The sequence below is a fragment of the Littorina saxatilis genome, linkage group LG14 (genome assembly GCF_037325665.1).
Source record: "Littorina saxatilis isolate snail1 linkage group LG14, US_GU_Lsax_2.0, whole genome shotgun sequence".
NCBI lineage: Eukaryota > Metazoa > Mollusca > Gastropoda > Littorinimorpha > Littorinidae > Littorina > Littorina saxatilis.
In genome coordinates, this window is record NC_090258.1 from 2,856,108 (window position 1) to 2,874,701 (window position 18,594).

Sequence of the window (18,594 nt, forward strand, 5' to 3'; positions counted from 1 at the left end):
AAACACCTACCTACCTACCCTATTTTTTTTAGCCATGTTAATAGAAACAGACAATTTATTTGTTTTGGCCAAAAGATCTTGAAACATTTGTTTTAATAGAGAAATAACAAGTACAGCCATTAGCTGTGTCACTCGAATTTCTTTGTCAGGCTGAAACTTAGCTGTTGCGTTGGTGTCTGCTGTGTGTATCTGGGTCCAAAGCAACTTTCACATTCTCATCTACACACTCACGTTACACAAGTATATATACAATTCCACCCACAGAGGCGTTCGGGGATGGGGGTCTCGCACTCGGGCGAATCACACCACAAAATACAAAGTATAACGTACACAGATTTTACTATTGAACCAAAAAGCAAATTAAATCATGAATAAATCAATCAAGCAAAACTTCCACACAATGACACACTCACTCTCGGTTCACACTGCGCTCTGGACGTGCACACTTGGCAGCACGTATACCGTTCCGGCACCGTTTGTCTTCCTGCAAGTCCAGCATAGGCACACGATTGTCCAAGAATCACAATAATCCTCGTGAATGTCACAGCAGGCATAGTAGAAAAGTCCAAAAGGGTGCGTTGATGGTGGTAATCCGGTGTACACACACACACACACACACACACACACACACACACTCCGGTTTGGTAAGTTACCTGATAAATAATGTAGCCTGTGGATTTAACGGGGAGACTGGTCAGACAGGAAGAGCAATACTTTCACATTTCCGATGTTCAGCGATAAACTTGTTTTCTTCGAGAGTTCGATCTTCGTGCGATTCTGGCGCGTTGTCACCAAGAACGTAAAAAAAAACCCCAGGATATCATCATGATGCCTCTCTACAAAAACCAGGTCTAGGAACTCTTCATCTAAAGTCAGTCAGTATTAGCCCCTCAACACAATCCTCATCTTGTCCCATAGTGATTTCTGCCGCCAAAGAACATGTGGTTCTTAACTCACAAGACGGATTTGTCGTCTTCCATTGCGAAATTCAGATCTACCCCAACTACGTGCATTGATCTGAGCAATAAAATGTAGATGCGATAATCTGCAAACATCTCTTCAACACAATCTACATCTTGTCCCATCGTGATTTCTGTCGGCAAAGAACATGTGGTTCTCAACTCACAAGACCGATTTGTCATCTTTCAGAAATTCAGATCTGCCCCAAGTACGTGCAATAAAATGTAGAAGCCGAGCGATAATCTGAAAAAAAATCTTTTCGCGTGAACGCTGCCACGTTGTCATCAGTCCGATGTCTTTTATCCAGAGCAGGGATGAACACACTTTTTCATCAGTAGTTTGTTATGTTTATCCGCAGACTGCTTTCCATTACTTGTCGTCTGTTTTAGCTTGACTCGTGGGGTTCTTCAGCCAGGCAAAAAGTGCTTGTTTACTGACACGTTCTCACGTACGACATGTCGTAAATGCAAGTTCTAACGATTGTTTTTTTATTGCACTGATAGAGAATGTCGACATTTGTAAACGTCTGCCATTTCCTAATGTTTATTTCATTATTTTGCATACGGATATGGCTAGTAAGTGGATAATCTGTTACGACACGAAACGCGTTCTAAATCCGGGAAGGGAGGCTACTCCAACGTAGAAGGGAGGCTACTCCAACGTACTTTCCAAAGTGTGCTCCAGCCTTAACTAACTACTAACTCGATCGTAGTATTTCATGTTCGGCTGCACATGCACGTGAAATCTTGATAAACATAACCAAAGCTAGCAAAAACTTATGTTTTGTTCTAGAAATCTGTTCCATGTGTTCATATCACGTCACTTCCATACACAATAGTCATTAAAGTGCATGCAGTTCTAGGCGCAGCTTCTTGGTGATTCCAAAAAGCAAAACCAGGTTGGCCATGGCTCACACAATAGGAAAACAATCTTCAGCCCACAAGAAGATCAAAGGTACAGATAGCACAATAAATGTTAGGTATGTGGTGTGTTATATTGCGACAACGACGACACTGAGAGTGAAAATACTGACCAAAACGTAGCAATTAACATGCTGGAATGCTTTGTTCTAAATCAGAATGCCCATCGTCCTCGCAAAGGTAACGCTTTGCACTTGCAGTATTAGCCTATATGACACACTATGAAAGGGCAACACACACACTCAGACATACAAACACACATACACAATCAAACACACAAACACACACACAATCACACACACACACACACACACACAGACATAGACACACACAATCACACACACACACACACACACGCACACACACACATACATACATAGACACACACACACACACACACACACACACACACACACACACACACACACACACACAGACTACATAGACACACACACACGTACACACACACAGACATAGACACACACACACACACACAGACACACAGACACACACAGACACACACACACACACACACACACACACACACACACACACACACACACACACACACACACACACACACACACACACACACACACACACACACACACACAGTTCTTGGCTGAGCTATTTATCAAACCTAAATCGTGGCTTCGGATGACCCTGTGTTCAACTGTAGGGGAAAGGCTCCTAATATGGACCACCTCCGGTTCTGACAAACTAACGGCGCTAGAGCGCTCAAAACAATTCCATTCGCTTTATTCACCCTCTCTGGATAAGTTGCACATGTCAAAACAGTTGCAGAAACACAAACCTCAAAACCGTTAGGCTTTTTCGCTTTTTTGAACTTTTGGCAGCGTTCACTCTAAATTTGCCGCCTAAAACGGACTCGTTTCTGTCCACAGCCAAAGCTTTTATCACACAAAAATGGCTATATATGACAGCTAAGACCGTATTTGTTACATTTTAGCAGTGTGTACCCCGAATTTTTACTGCAAACAAAAAATAATAGCAAAACCTCAAAGTATGTGTGAGTCCCCTGATATGGACCACCTTCAACAAATCGAAGAAAATAAAAGCTAAAGGCAATTTTCATTAATTCATTAAGAAGCTTGCTGAAAATAACCTATAACTAGCCCTCGAGATTTCAAAAAAATATAACAAATAGTCTTTTTTTGTGTGGAAGTTGATAATTTCACTTATTTTCACTCTGTTTTTGATAAGCTTCTTCAGTTTCCTGGTGTGCTTCAAATAATGCTCTCATCAACCCGAAACAGCTAAATCTAAAGCATATTTGAATTTGTCTGACTTGCACACTAAGTTGTATCATGTTATTTTGAAGTATAGGGGGCTTTTTACAGTGATTCGTGAAGGCCGCTTCACTGGTCCATATTGGGCGCCCAGGCTCCAAATATGGACCATTTGTGATTTTTTCCGTATTTAATTTTTGCTGAATGTCTATCAAAGCTATTCCACTCTAATTAGGCCTAACGGTTAAACTAAGAGAGAAGGACTACCAACCACAAAATGAAACTTCTTTGCAAGAAAACAAGCTAGTTATCAGCAATAAACAAAAAGTGGTCCATATTAGGGGCCCTTCCCCTACATCCGGAAGATACCTCAGTCACCAAGTTTCCCACGCCCCTTCAACGAAGCAGGCTCTAAAGACGTTATACCGATGCCTTTACAAGTTAATGAGCACTGATGACTTTGCCACTCATCGTCTGGTTCTTTTGGGTCTACTTCGTTAAAGGCACATTTCTTCCCGGGTCATCCCGGGTAAGTACTACGGTTCACCATCTCACATCTGGTCAGGCTTTACATGGGACAAGACCATCCCACCATTTGGACACATACCAATAATGAACAGCTTGTGTGCAGTGGGAATTTTTTTTAATGAATTATAAAAAAAACTTAATTCATCAAACAATTCCAACTCACTACTTGTTCAGCAAGCGGCCAGGCTGTTGCTGTTTGGTACGAGATCCAGTGGAGGGATGGTCTTACTATATACCATGTACAAGCCTGGTGGTGTCTGAGATCAAGTGGAGGGATGGTCTTACTATATACCATGTACAAGCCTGGTGGTGTATGAGATCAAGTGGAGGGACGGTCTTACTATATACCATGTACAAGCCTGGTGGTGTCTGAGATCAAGTGGAGGGATGGTCTTACTATATACCATGTACAAGCCTGGTGGGGTCTGAGATAGTCAGCCGAACTATTTACACGGGAAGGACTGCTAGCCACGGTTAGCGGTGTCAAGGACTGCTAGCCCCGGTTAGTGGTATCTAGGACGGCTAGCCACGGTTAGCGGTGTCTAGAAGGACTGCTAGCCACGGTTAGCGGTGTCGAGATGGACTGCTAGCCACGGTTAGCGGTGTCTAGAAGGACTGCTAGCCACGGTTAGTGGTGTCTAGAAGGACTGCTAGCCATGGTTAGCGGTGTCTAGGAGGACTGCTAGCCACGGTTAGCGGTGTCTAGAAGGACTGCTAGCCATGGTTAGCGGTGTCTAGAAGGACTGCTAGCCACGGTTAGCGGTGTCTAGAAGGACTGCTAGCCACGGTTAGCGGTGTCTAGAAGGACTGCTAGCCACGGTTGGCGGTGTCTAGAAGGACTGCTAGCCACGGTTGGCGGTGTCTAGAAGGACTGCTAGCCACGGTTGGCGGTGTCTAGAAGGACTGCTAGCCACGGTTGGCGGTGTCTAGAAGGACTGCTAGCCACGGTTGGCGGTGTCTAGAAGGACTGCTAGCCACGGTTAGCGGTGTCTAGAAGGACTGCTAGCCACGGTTAGTGGTGTCTAGAAGGACTGCTAGCCACGGTTAGCGGTGTCTAGAAGGACTGCTAGCCACGGTTAGCGGTGTCCATTAGTGGGGTCCAGTAACTAAATGTATATTCCCACCATAAAATGGCACCCACAAACTGGGAGTGGGGGGTAAGCCTACCGTAGGGGTTGTGTGTGTGTGTGTGTGTGTGTGTGTGTGTGTGTGTGTGTGTGTGTGTGAGTGTGTGTGTGTGTGTGTGTTTTGGGGGGCGTTAGGGTCTTTAAACTTTATTTCTTCAGAAAACGAGCTTGATGATGAATGTATGAGACCGACATATTGGTCGTGTCCGCTCGATATGAATTATTACACATTTGAGCGCTAAACCTAATTATGTAGACAAAGAGCTCCACAAAACCGTGACTGATCTTGGAACATCTAAGCAGTTTCTGCAAGTAAGACAAGCACACCAAACTGTAGTATTCACCAACAGGCACGTGATCACAACTAAGAAACAGATACAGACTCGAGGTCTCCCTAGCGCTCATTTGAAAGAAGTTATCTTCCTTATCAGCCTAGCATAGACTGCAATGTATGGATCCCCTCATCTGACACGGCTTTTGATCCACCTCTCGTTAGTTAGAAAAAGTAGGTCAGAACCGTATAAATATTAGTACGAATATGACCCTGCCAGTCCATGTTAAGTAGAACGTGACGGGCCATTCACCGGATCGCACGCATGAACCCGCGCAGCCGTCACGCTTGAAGTACATTTTCAGTGGAAGAGACGAGCTAAGTGTTTCACCTTACTCCTCTTCCAGTGATTTCAGCAGGTGTTAAACACATCTATTTCTCCATAGTAGTTTGGGTAGATTGACTGAGAAAGCTCTCGCTTGTGTCCCGAAGTTTGTGGTGTTTTTTCAGTCCTGGGAGTTTGCTGTAAGAAAGCATCGAGTTCAGACCGGACCGTACTTTGTTTTTGGAATGGAAGCATTATACAAATAAGGGCAGATTGACTGTTAAAGCACCTGCCTCCTTGTCGAGTTAGCATTACATTTGAGTGACGAATTGACTTCTTTTCAAAATTCTTTGTGACTGTGACTGTACAAAATGGAGCAAGCAAATGAAGAAATTACCGATTCAATGGCTAACTTGAGCTTGGATCGAGTAGAGAGTGATGCAAGTAAGTACTGTATTGATTTTATTTAAATCAGATTTTACAGTTGGGTGAGTGAGTGTTTTGAGGAAAAAGTTACATCCGGTCGCGGCAACCTTTTTTTATGGAATACATGAAACAGTACTGATAAGAGTGACATTGGAGCAATAATCTTAGGTGTGTCTATATTTGTTGTAGAACCTGCCTATGAAGGAATTCTTTTGTCTTCTGACAGTGTAGCACATAGTGCTTTGTTGATACCCCCCCCCCCTTTTTTTTGAGGCAGTGCACACAAATCTAACGTTAGTTAGCGAAAGTAAGTCAGAACGTTGTAAGTACACGAATTGCTTATTTGAATGTGTAACAGCCTTATGAGCATAGATATTTAAACATATTTAGAGATATTCAGCTGCCCGAACCTAGCAGATGGTACTTTTAAGTGGCTATTTTTTTGTGTCACTCCGTGAAGCAGCATTGTGACAACATAGGCTATGCACTGCCAGCACCCCTCATTCTGTCAGAATTGTGAGATATAGGAAACTGATATTTTCATTAATTCGAAATTCGAACATGAAATCTGTTGCTCTATTTCCCTGTTCATTCCTATTCAGGGTTAGTAGCATAATTATGGAGCAAGTAGATTCTACACACGCGAGCACACACGCACACACACACACACACACACACACACACACACACACACACACACACACACACACACACACACACACACACACACACACGCTGAATATATTCAGTAAATAAACTGAAAATCAGTTTAATTATCCACAAAACTTTCAGTGTCTCCATCCAAAGTTATAAACATCATTCTACTGTCGAGAACATTAATCGCTATTTGTACATGAATGTCACACGCTAGTGGCTAGTCTTTCAAAGACAGTTCATAATCGTTTATTTGACGTAATTGAAGCAAGGCGAATAATAATGGTAGGCTTCAGCCAGTTAAGGAGTGCTGTTCTTCTCCAGCTGCTTGGCTTTTCAGCTGGGGGGAAATGTGTCACCCATGGTTCATATTCAAGTTCATTTATTCACTCCCCAGGTGTAAATTCATCGCCCGCCTTGGGAATGAAAGCCGGCGGTTGCCATACTTTTTGAGTGAAGAAAATCTGTCGTATAAAAAAGAGAGTAAATTTTAAGGGGCTTATTGTCCGTCAGGTCTTAATGTCCTATAGGACATGAATTGGTTTATACGATTCGAGTTTTACGCCCTCACGGCTTTTTGATGTTTGCGTGTTTATGTGGTATCAGCCATCTGCACTTATGGTAGAATGACCAAGATCTTTAACGTGCCATTGTGGTGACACGGGGGTGGGAGATGGATACCGTCTCTGGGTCTGCACATACAGTTGACCCGTGTCCGTCCCGGCCCGGATTCGAACCAGCGACCTCTCGATCACAAGTCCAGTGCTCTACCACCTGAGCTACCCGGGCCCCCTCTGTCGTATTAAATCTTGCAAAGGTTAAAGTGTGGCTGTGTTCTTCTATAGCTGGTGTGTGTGTGTGTGTGGCCGGGGGGGGGGGGGGGGGGGAATCTGGGCTTGGCATCGGAAACAAACTGAGTGAACTGTGTGTGTGTCTAATCACCTGTTAAAAATATCTCCGTTACTCGTGGCGTTGCACGTGATCGCTTACACGAGAACAATGGAACCTCTGCTTGCTCTATAGATATGACTGTGTCTGGGTGTTCTCACAAAGAAACTGTTTTGTCTGTCAGGGTCTGGAGTTGTGTCCCTTGCCGAGCCGCCATTAAAGGTGGCCGCGTTCAACATCCAGATCTTCGGCATCAAGAAGTTCTCTGAGAAAGACGTCACAGAAATTCTTCTCAAGGTACCATCATTAGGGACATGTTGGTAAAGGGCAGAATATACCTGGGCAGTTTCAGCGGCACAGACGACGCACGGCCTATTATTTATACCGCGATAGGGATTATGACGAGTACTTGGCCTGTTTTCCTTTCATGCAACGTGTAGCGGGCTGGGATAAGCTGCAGTGCGTCGTCGGTCCTGCTGAAGTTACATATTATGCGAGCGGAGCCCCTAATGTTGAACTTTAGTGTTGTAAATTCATCGCTCACAATCCAGTGGCATGCACGCCTCCAACCCTTTGCACTTTTTTTTATTGAGTCAAACTTTCCCACGTGATATTTCAGGCCTGTGACAAGCCTGAGGGGTGTGTCTGAAACACGTGGACAAGATGCCCGTGTGGAAAGTTTGCCTCAATAAAACCAAGATCATTCAATCCTTCACAGCCCATACAAACCCACAGAGTTATTGCTCGTCGATTGCGCTCAGTAGTTAGATAGATAAATGGATCTACAAAAAAAGAAGGTCAACTGAGATAAAAGTGTATACACCCATAGTTATTCGACCGTAACAATATTGAAAACTGATAGGAATTGGGCAGAAAAAGAATTGAACGGACAATAAATACTCAAAACACACCTTGTTGTTTGACCATGGCAAACATCAAAACTGACAACATCAGAAAGGATCAGAACAAAGAGCAAGTCGCGTAAGGCGAAATTACTACATTTAGTCAAGCTGTCGAACTCACGGAATGAAACTGAACGCATTGTAGTTTTTCACCAAGACAGTACAGCTTCGTCAATCCCCGCGAGAAGGAAATCGCTCACCTCCCACGTGCAAAACGCAGTGAAATTAACACGCCAGAATAGCGCGGTAGCGTATTGTGCTAAGCAGGAAAGCGCGCTTTTCTGTATTCTTGTTAACTTTCTGAGCTTGTTTTGAATACAACCTATCATATCAATATGTTTTTGGAGTCAGGAAATGATAAAGAATAAGATAAAGTCATTTTTGGATCGATTTCTTAAATTTTAATCGTAAGACTAATTAATCTATTTTCGTTAATTGTGATCACATTTTAAGAGTAAACATGGCATATGTATTTATTTTTAGATTCAGAACGTGATGAAGAATACGATGCAATCAATTTTAAATCTGTTTGCGAAAAATCGATTTTAATGACAACTTTAATAAGCAAACTCATTCATAAATTTGTAAGCCTCCAAGCTGAAATGCAATACCAAAGTCCGGGCTTCGTCGAAGATTACTTGACCAAAATTTCAACCAATTTGGTTGAAAAATGAGAGCGTGACAGTGCCGCCTCAACTTTCACGAAAAGCCGGATATGACGTCATCAAAGACATTTATCAAAAAAATGAAAAAAACCATCTGGAGATACCATACTCAGGATCTCTCATGTCAAGTTTCACGAAGATCGGTCTAGTAGTTTTCTCTGAATCGCTCTACACACACACACACACACACACACACACACACACACACATACACCACGACCCTCGTCTTGATTCCCCCCTTTACGTTAAAACATTTAGTCAAAACTGACTTGACTAAATGTAAAAAGTAAACCGAACCTGCAAAAAAAGGAGTAAAAAAAGAAAGGAAAAGCACACACACTCACAAGTAAACTGTACTGTAATTATAGAATATTGGTGTAGAACAGACACTTAATCACAAAAGCATCTGCTCTTAAAAAAATTCATAACGTTGATTCCGTGTGAAGAAGCTTTTTCCCAAATGAACCTTTTTAACACCGTCTAAGTGATTTATGTTAATCTGTGTAATTATGTTACGCTTTGGGGAATAATTCTAATTAAATGATCGTGTTGAGAGATACATTTCCTCCACAACTGTCTATACCTAGTTGACAAATATGCATTTTTACGAATTGTGTAGCGTGTCGAAGTGACACGTTCGGCTGCAATCACGACTCGATTGACCCCTACCATGTATAACACAGTTTATGAAAAGGTAAAAAAAGAAAACTATTAAATAATATGCACTAATCGTAGAGCCAGTAACATATCCTCCACGAATCTGTCTTCCTTTCTTATGTACCTTATCTGGTTCATATTTTACGACAATTGGAAATTGACGAAAAATCTTTTGCAACAGTGGGCGCGAATGAGTTGCGTTTCTTTCGACGGGTACTGCACAGCACAGTGCAGCTCACAGCCTTCGTTTTGCGTTTTTGTTGCAGCTGAGTGCATTTACAGTTCAAAAATCCTCCTATGGTAGTAAAACAAACCCAAAACTACCCAACGACAACATCTGTGAAGCTCGACAGTTTCTTGTTCACGCGAGTGCATAAATTAACCTAGTTATTACGTGGTGTTTGGTCGGAGTTCGATTCAACTGAGTGATTCCAGCCTCCATTTTGTTTTACACAAATTCATGATGACGTCTGACATAGTTTGCTAGTGACGTGTCTTTGTGTGCATGATGTGGTGATCTACCTGATCTAAATTTAGATTCAAAAATATGCCAAGATCAGCCGGGTCCGAGTACAAAATTAATTCGTAAAAAAATCGCAGTTCTCTACTCTTTGGGTGCAAGTCAATGAAACTTGGTAGTTCTTCTAACGGATAGCTGCCTGAGGTATGACTAAAAGCCCCAGGGGCTCCGTGCACCTGGATTTGACAAGTTCAGTACCTTTAACTCATTCCGAGACAGACGATTGAGCAAATAACTGATAACGTTCGAAGCTCGTTATGCAAGAACCTCGGCCATGTTATGGAATCACACCTTTAAAACAAACTTTGTCGTATCTATAATAATGTGCATGTTTATATGTTTCCAGATCATCAGTCGCTATGACCTGATTCTGATCCAGGAAGTACGGGACAAGTCACAGACGGCAATTGACCGACTGATCCAGAATCTCAACAGGTACTGTCTTTAAAAAAAAAATCATATTATTTCCCGCCAACAACTTCATTCGTTTGTGTCTTTTTACTTTCTTTTCCAATTATGTATCTAGCGCTCTTTGGTTTGAATGACCGGTTTGGTTGTGCTTTCATTCAGTGTTTTGTGTGTGTGTGTGTGTGTGTGTGTGTGTGTGCTTGTGTGCGTGTGTGTGCGTGTGTGTGCGTGCATACTTGCGTGCGTGTGTTTGTGCGTGTGTTTGTGTGTGCGTTTGCGTGCGTGCGTGCGTGCGTGCGTCCGTGAGTGCGTACGTGTGTGTGTGTCTGTCAATCTGTCAGTGTATTGATACCTCACACGACAGTTTGTGTTTAAGGCTAGACCCGACGGATCCCTTCGCCTGTGTGGAGAGCGAGAGACTGGGTCGCACCAACTCCAAGGAACAGTACGTCTTCCTCTACAGGTAAGTCAACAGTCACCCGGTACATGCATGCACACTGAGATTATCAAGAATACAGTTATGTCTTTCCTCTAAAGCCGTAAAGACCTTCCTTGATTGTAACGAACTGATCGAACATTCTTTAAGGCACAGTGTTTAAAGATGCGCATATATCCGAATCACTGATTTGGGAAAGTAGTAATAGCTTTCACGCAACCTGTGACATAGTTGTAACCTTCTACGAGATCACCTTCTACAGTTTAGCTGACGATTGCTACAGTTATTCTCCCATACTAACGAGAAAGGCACGGTTGTAGGTACTAGGGTTGTACATCTGATTTCAAAGCGCTGTCCACTTGTCGTTTCATTGCTCTGCGTAGAGCCATTGTGAGTTATTGGTCAATAAAACTGGACTGGTCACTCCCTGCTGAGTGTCCCGTGTCCGTGTTATGGTCAGGATAGTGGGTCGGTCTAGTAATGTCTCAGGCAACAATGTCTCTGTCTTGAATACTTGTCTGCATGACTCCAGACCCTATCTGCTGGAAACCCCGAGAAACTAGTTTGAAGTCTAATTCCTGAGAGTTTAGAGTGTTAATTATAATGTTAATGTTGTTTATTTCAATATGTTGTTGCTGATCAGTTAAGGAATATCGTCCACCTGTAAAGTGTTTGTTGGCTCACGTAAGTGTAGCCTATGCGTTGGTAAACTTTGTCTGTCTGTGCGTGCGTGCGTGCGTGCGTGCGTGCGTGCGTGCGTATGTATGTATGTATGTATGTCTGTGGTAGAAACTTTAACATTTGAAGACGTCATATTACATTGACGTCACATTATGACGTACGAGGGTTAGACGTCACGCGATGGAATTACTGAAAGTCTCGGTGATTGTTATTTTGAGCGGGCCGAGACTAGTTGGCAGTCGTGTCCATGTAAGTAGGCTACATGCAGACAGACAGATCTAGATCTAGTGTCTCGCTTTCTTGCACAGTTTCACCTATGCTCTTTCTCTGTGTGTGTGTGTGTGTGTGTGTGTGTGTGTGTGTGTGTGTGTGTGTGTGTGGGTGTGTCAGTGTGTGTGTGTGTGTGTGTGTGTGTGTGTGTGTGTGTGTGTGTGTGTGTGTGTGTGTACTGTGTGTGTGTATGTGTGACGGAGTGATTGAGTTTGTGTTACTGTTTGTCGATTTCTTACGTGAGCCTTGAAGGCTTCGCCTCTTGTTTTAGCAAAGCACTAACCCAATACTGTAGAGTGAGCCCATTGATTAGTCTGTAGCATGATGTTGGAAGCGTTCCGGTTTTCAGGCGTTTGATTCTATGCTGGTCTTTTGATTACTAAGATGGACAAAGATGAGACTCCAATTTTCACCGTGACAAACTTGAGGCGAATCGGTCAAGAAACACCTGAGGTGTATAGCCTATACAATCAAAGGAAAGCGCGCGTGATCGCTTAATCGCTTGTTACTCCTGCGTTTATAGAATATTTCAACACAGATATGCCACAGGGATGGCACATGTCATGTCAGATCGACCGATCAACACCGAAGTTAAAAGCGATAAAAAGTGGGACGGACAGACAAACCGTCAGACAGACAGACGGACAGACAAACCGTCAGACAGACAGACGGACAGACAAACCGTCAGACAGACAGACGGACAGACAAACCGTCAGACAAACAGACGGACAGACAAACCGTCAGACAGACAGACGGACAGACAAACCGTCAGACAGACAGACGGACAGACAAACCGTCAGACAGACAGACGGACAGACAAACCGTCAGACAGACGGACAGACAAACCGTCAGACAGACAGACGGACAGACAAACCGTCAGACAGACAGACGGACAGACAAACCGTCAGACAGACAGACGGACAGACAAACCGTCAGACAGACAGACAGACAGACAAACCGTCAGACAGACAGACGGACAGACAAACCGTCAGACAGACAGACGGACAGACAAACCGTCAGACAGACAGACGGACAGACAAACCGTCGGACAGACAAACCGTCAGACAGACAGACGGACAGACAAACCGTCAGACAGACAGACGGACAGACAAACCGTCAGACAGACAGACGGACAGACAAACCGTCAGACAGACAGACGGACAGACAAACCGTCAGACAGACAGACGGACAAACACTGAGACAGACTGACAGATTGACGGACAGAGGGCCTTTCAATTATATTCATTTTGACCTTATTTCAAACAAGCTTCCAAAACTAGTGTTATATCTCTTCAAACCTAAGTCAGCTGTATTTCAAAATGTGTGTGGCGGTTTCCAAGTCAAAGTCATTGTTTTAAGAATGCCTTCGTGCATGCTTTCGTGTGTGTATGCCAGCTTAAGTTTATGCGTGCGAGTGTGAGTGTATCTGTATGGTGTATTCATACATGCGTTTGCCTGTCTGTTCATGTGTGTTGCACGTGCAGGCCGAGTCGCGTGACGGCGGTGGCCACGTATCAGTTTGATGACGGGCTGGACGACGGGACCGATGTCTTTCAACGAGAACCTTACGCTGTTCGATTCTCCGCACCTTCCGCAGGTAACGTTGCCCGTGTTGATTTAAAGACCTCAGGTAATGTTGCCCGTGTTTATTTAAAGACCTCAGGTAATGTTGCCAGTGTTTATTTAAAGACCTCAGGTGATGTTGCCCGTATATATTTAAAGACCTCAGGTAATGTTGCCAGTGTTTATTCAAAGACATCAGGTGATGTTGCCCATGTTTATTTGAAAACCTCAGGTAATTTTGCCCGTGTTTATTTAAAGACCTCAGGTGATGTTGCCCGTGTTGATTTAAAGACCTCAGGTAATGTTGCCCGTGTTGATTTAAAGACCTCAGGTAATGTTGCCCGTGTTGATTTAAAGACCTCAGGTAATGTTGCCCGTGTTGATTTAAAGACCTCAGGTAATGTTGCCCGTGTTGATTTAAAGACCTCAGGTAATTTTGCCCGTGTTTATTTAAAGACCTCAGGTAATGTTGCCAGTGTGTATTTAAAGACCTCAGGTAATTTTGCCCGTGTTTATTTAAAGACCTCAGGTAATTTTGCCCGTGTTTATTTAAAGACCTCAGGTAATGTTGCCCGTGTTGATTTAAAGACCTCAGGTAATGTTGCCCGTGTTGATTTAAAGACCTCAGGTAATTTTGCCCGTGTTTATTTAAAGACCTCAGGTAATGTTGCCCGTGTTGATTTAAAGACCTCAGGTAATGTTGCCCGTGTTAATTTAAAGACCTCAGGTAATGTTGCCCGTGTTGATTTAAAGACCTCAGGTAATGTTGCCCGTGTTTATTTAAAGACCTCAGGTAATTTTGCCCGTGTTTATTTAAAGACCTCAGGTAATTTTGCCCGTGTTTATTTAAAGACCTCAGGTAATGTTGCCAGTGTGTATTTAAAGACCTCAGGTAACGTTGACCGTGTTTATTTAAAGACCTCAGGTGATGTTGCCCGTGTTTATTTAAAGACCTCAGGTAACGTTGCCCGTGTTTATTTAAAGACCTCAGGTGATGTTGCCCGTGTTTATTTAAAGACCTCAGGTGATATTGCCCGTGTTTATTTAAAGACCTCAGGTAACGTTGCCCGTGTTTATTTAAAGACCTCAGGTAATGTTGCCAGTGTGTATTTAAAGACCTCAGGTAACGTTGACCGTGTTTATTTAAAGACTTCAGGTGATGTTGCCCGTGTTTATTTAAAGACCTCAGGTGATATTGCCCGTGTTTATTTAAAGACCTCAGGTAACGTTGACCGTGTTTATTTAAAGACCTCAGGTGATGTTGCCCGTGTTTATTTAAAGACCTCAGGTAACGTTGACCGTGTTTATTTAAAGACTTCAGGTGATGTTGCCCGTGTTTATTTAAAGACCTCAGGTAACGTTGACCGTGTTTATTTAAAGACTTCAGGTGATGTTGCCCGTGTTTATTTAAAGACCTCAGGTGATATTGCCCGTGTTTATTTAAAGACTTCAGGTGATGTTGCCCGTGTTTATTTAAAGACCTCAGGTGATATTGCCCGTGTTTATTTAAAGACCTCAGGTAACGTTGCCCGTGTTTATTTAAAGACCTCAGGTGATGTTGCCCGTGTTTATTTAAAGACCTCAGGTAATGTTGCCCGTGTTTATTTAAAGACCTCAGGTGATGTTGCCAGTGGTTATTTAAAGACCTCAGGTGATGTTGCCCGTGTTTATTTATATACCACAGGTAGATCTCCCAGGTCAACTTATGTGCAGACCTGCTAGTGCCTTATCCCCCTTCGTGTGTACACGCAAGCACAAGACCAAATGCGCACGAAAAAGATCCTGTATCCCATGTCGGAAACACGAAAATACCCAGCATGCTTCCTCCGAAAGCGGTGTATGGCTGCCAAAATGGCGGGGTATAAACGGCGGTCATACACGTACGTACAAATCCACTCGTGCAAAACCACGGGTGTACGTGGGAGTTTCAGCCCACGAACGCAGAAGAAGAAGAAAATATACCACAGGTAATATTGCCCGTGTTAATTGAAATACTGCAGGTAATATCGACCGTGTTCATTTAAATACCTCAGAGTCGATCTGGGAAATGTAAGAACATGGTAGAGCGGGTCAACGTATAAGGTCAGACACATTTCCATTGCTCTTATCTTCTCTCTTTTTCAGTCTCTTGCTTCATTAAATATCGGAGGAAACACCCCAGAACTCCATATTGTAAACAAAAATAACAACAACAACCCTCAAATCAAGGAGACTGTGAATTTCATCAAAACACGAAAATCAGGAGTCAAATCAGGATTACACAAAACAAACCAACACTCAAACAAACAGACAGACAGACAGACAGACAAACACACAGACACACAGTGACCATCTGTATGCTGTATGACTATCTGACCATCTGTATGCTAATGCTGACAGAGCTGCCCGACTTCGCCATCATCGCCATCCACACTGACCCCGATGACGCAGTCAAGGAGGTTGGCGCCTTGCACAACGTGTATGAAGCAACCAAGACTCACTGGAATCTGGAGGTACGTATGACGGCTTACTACTAGCGCCTTGCACAACGTGTGTGAAGCAACCAAGGCTCACTGGAATCTGGAGGTACGTATGACGGCTCACTACTAGCGCCTTGCACAACGTGTGTGAAGCAACCAAGACTCACTGGAATCTGGAGGTACGTATGACGGCTCACTACTAGCGCCTTGCACAACGTGTGTGAAGCAACCAAGGCTCACTGGAATCTGGAGGTACGTATGACGGCTTACTACTAGCGCCTTGCACAACGTGTGTGAAGCAACCAAGACCCACTGGAATCTGGAGGTACGTATGACGGCTTACTACTAGCGCCTTGCACAACGTGTGTGAAGCAACCAAGACTCACTGGAATCTGGAGGTACGTATGACGGCTTACTACTAGCGCCTTGCACAACGTGTGTGAAGCACTAAGGCTCACTGGAATATGGAGGTACGTATGACGGCTTACTAGCGCCTTGCACAACGTGTGTGAAGCACTAAGGTTTACTGGAATCTGGAGGTACGTATGACGGCTTACTAGCGCCTTGCACAACGTGTGTGAAGCAACCAAGGCTCACTGGAATCTGGAGGTACGTATGACGGCTTACTACTAGCGCCTTGCACAACGTGTGTGAAGCAACCAAGGCTCACTGGAATCTGGAGGTACGTATGACGGCTCACTACTAGCGCCTTGCACAACGTGTGTGAAGCACTAAGGCTCACTGGAATCTGGAGGTACGTATGACGGCTTACTACTAGCGCCTTGCACAACGTGTGTGAAGCAACCAAGGCTCACTGGAATCTGGAGGTACGTATGACGGCTTACTACTAGCGCCTTGCACAACGTGTGTGAAGCAACCAAGGCTCACTGGAATCTGGAGGTACGTATGACGGCTCACTACTAGCGCCTTGCACAACGTGTGTGAAGCAACCAAGACTCACTGGAATCTGGAGGTACGTATGACGGCTTACTACTAGCGCCTTGCACAACGTGTGTGAAGCAACCAAGGCTCACTGGAATCTGGAGGTACGTATGACGGCTCACTACTAGCGCCTTGCACAACGTGTGTGAAGCAACCAAGACTCACTGGAATCTGGAGGTACGTATGACGGCTTACTACTAGCGCCTTGCACAACGTGTGTGAAGCAACCAAGGCTCACTGGAATCTGGAGGTACGTATGACGGCTTACTACTAGCGCCTTGCACAACGTGTGTGAAGCAACCAAGGCTCACTGGAATCTGGAGGTACGTATGACGGCTCACTACTAGCGCCTTGCACAACGTGTGTGAAGCAACCAAGACTCACTGGAATCTGGAGGTACGTATGACGGCTTACTACTAGCGCCTTGCACAACGTGTGTGAAGCAACCAAGGCTCACTGGAATCTGGAGGTACGTATGACGGCTTACTACTAGCGCCTTGCACAACGTGTGTGAAGCAACCAAGGCTCACTGGAATCTGGAGGTACGTATGACGGCTTACTACTAGCGCCTTGCACAACGTGTGTGAAGCAACCAAGACTCACTGGAATCTGGAGGTACGTAAGACGGCTCACTACTAGCGCCTTGCACAACGTGTGTGAAGCAACCAAGGCTCACTGGAATCTGGAGGTACGTATGACGGCTTACTACTAGCGCCTTGCACAACGTGTGTGAAGCAACCAAGACTCACTGGAATCTGGAGGTACGTATGACGGCTCACTACTAGCGCCTTGCACAACGTGTGTGAAGCAACCAAGACTCACTGGAATCTGGAGGTACGTATGACGGCTTACTACTAGCGCCTTGCACAACGTGTGTGAAGCAACCAAGGCTCACTGGAATCTGGAGGTACGTATGACGGCTTACTACTAGCGCCTTGCACAACGTGTGTGAAGCAACCAAGGCTCACTGGAATCTGGAGGTACGTATGACGGCTTACTACTAGCGCCTTGCACAACGTGTGTGAAGCAACCAAGACTCACTGGAATCTGGAGGTACGTATGACGGCTTACTACTAGCGCCTTGCACAACGTGTGTGAAGCAACCAAGGCTCACTGGAATCTGGAGGTACGTATGACGGCTTACTACTAGCGCCTTGCACAACGTGTGTGAAGCAACCAAGGCTCACTGGAATCTGGAGGTACGTATGACGGCTTACTACTAGCGCCTTGCACAACGTGTGTGAAGCAACCAAGACTCACTGGAATCTGGAGGTACGTATGAAGGCTTACTACTAGCGCCTTGCACAACGTGTGTGAAGCAACCAAGGCTCACTGGAATCTGGAGGTACGTATGACGGCTTACTACTAGCGCCTTGCACAAGCTGTATGAAGCAACCAAGGCTCACTGGAATCTGGAGGTACGCAGCTAAAGCACCCGCTAGTTATAAAGGGAAATGACTGTCATATTAATTTTTTTGGCGTTGTGCAAGAGTTGTAATTGTTTGGTAAGGACGAGATGTTATAACATGGACAGCATCACAGTCACGAGACGTTATGACATGGACAGCATCACAGTCACGAGACGTTATGACATGGACAGCATCACAATCATGAGAAAGCATCCGCGAGATGGGACGACTTTTTCTTTTCTTTTTGTTGTAGTATCGAAAAAAAAGCACATGGGATCAATGCTGACTGTAAAAGCTATCGGCTTGTTTACGTCATGGCTCACAAGGAATACA

At 44.3% G+C, this 18,594-nt stretch overlaps 1 protein-coding gene across 1 annotated transcript in view; it reads left to right on the plus strand.

The window, feature by feature from the left end:
- The first annotated feature begins 1,818 nt into the window (after nt 1-1,818).
- The window catches only part of LOC138946894 (deoxyribonuclease-1-like), a 23,219-nt gene continuing 6,443 nt past the window's right edge, over nt 1,819-18,594 (plus strand). Inside the window, exons 1-6 of the mRNA XM_070318288.1 lie at nt 1,819-1,914; nt 7,534-7,646; nt 10,440-10,528; nt 10,878-10,964; nt 13,373-13,485; nt 15,831-15,943. Coding sequence (XP_070174389.1) covers nt 1,866-1,914; nt 7,534-7,646; nt 10,440-10,528; nt 10,878-10,964; nt 13,373-13,485; nt 15,831-15,943 — 564 coding nt within the window. The 5' untranslated portion in view covers nt 1,819-1,865. The remainder of the gene's footprint in view (nt 1,915-7,533; nt 7,647-10,439; nt 10,529-10,877; nt 10,965-13,372; nt 13,486-15,830; nt 15,944-18,594) is intronic.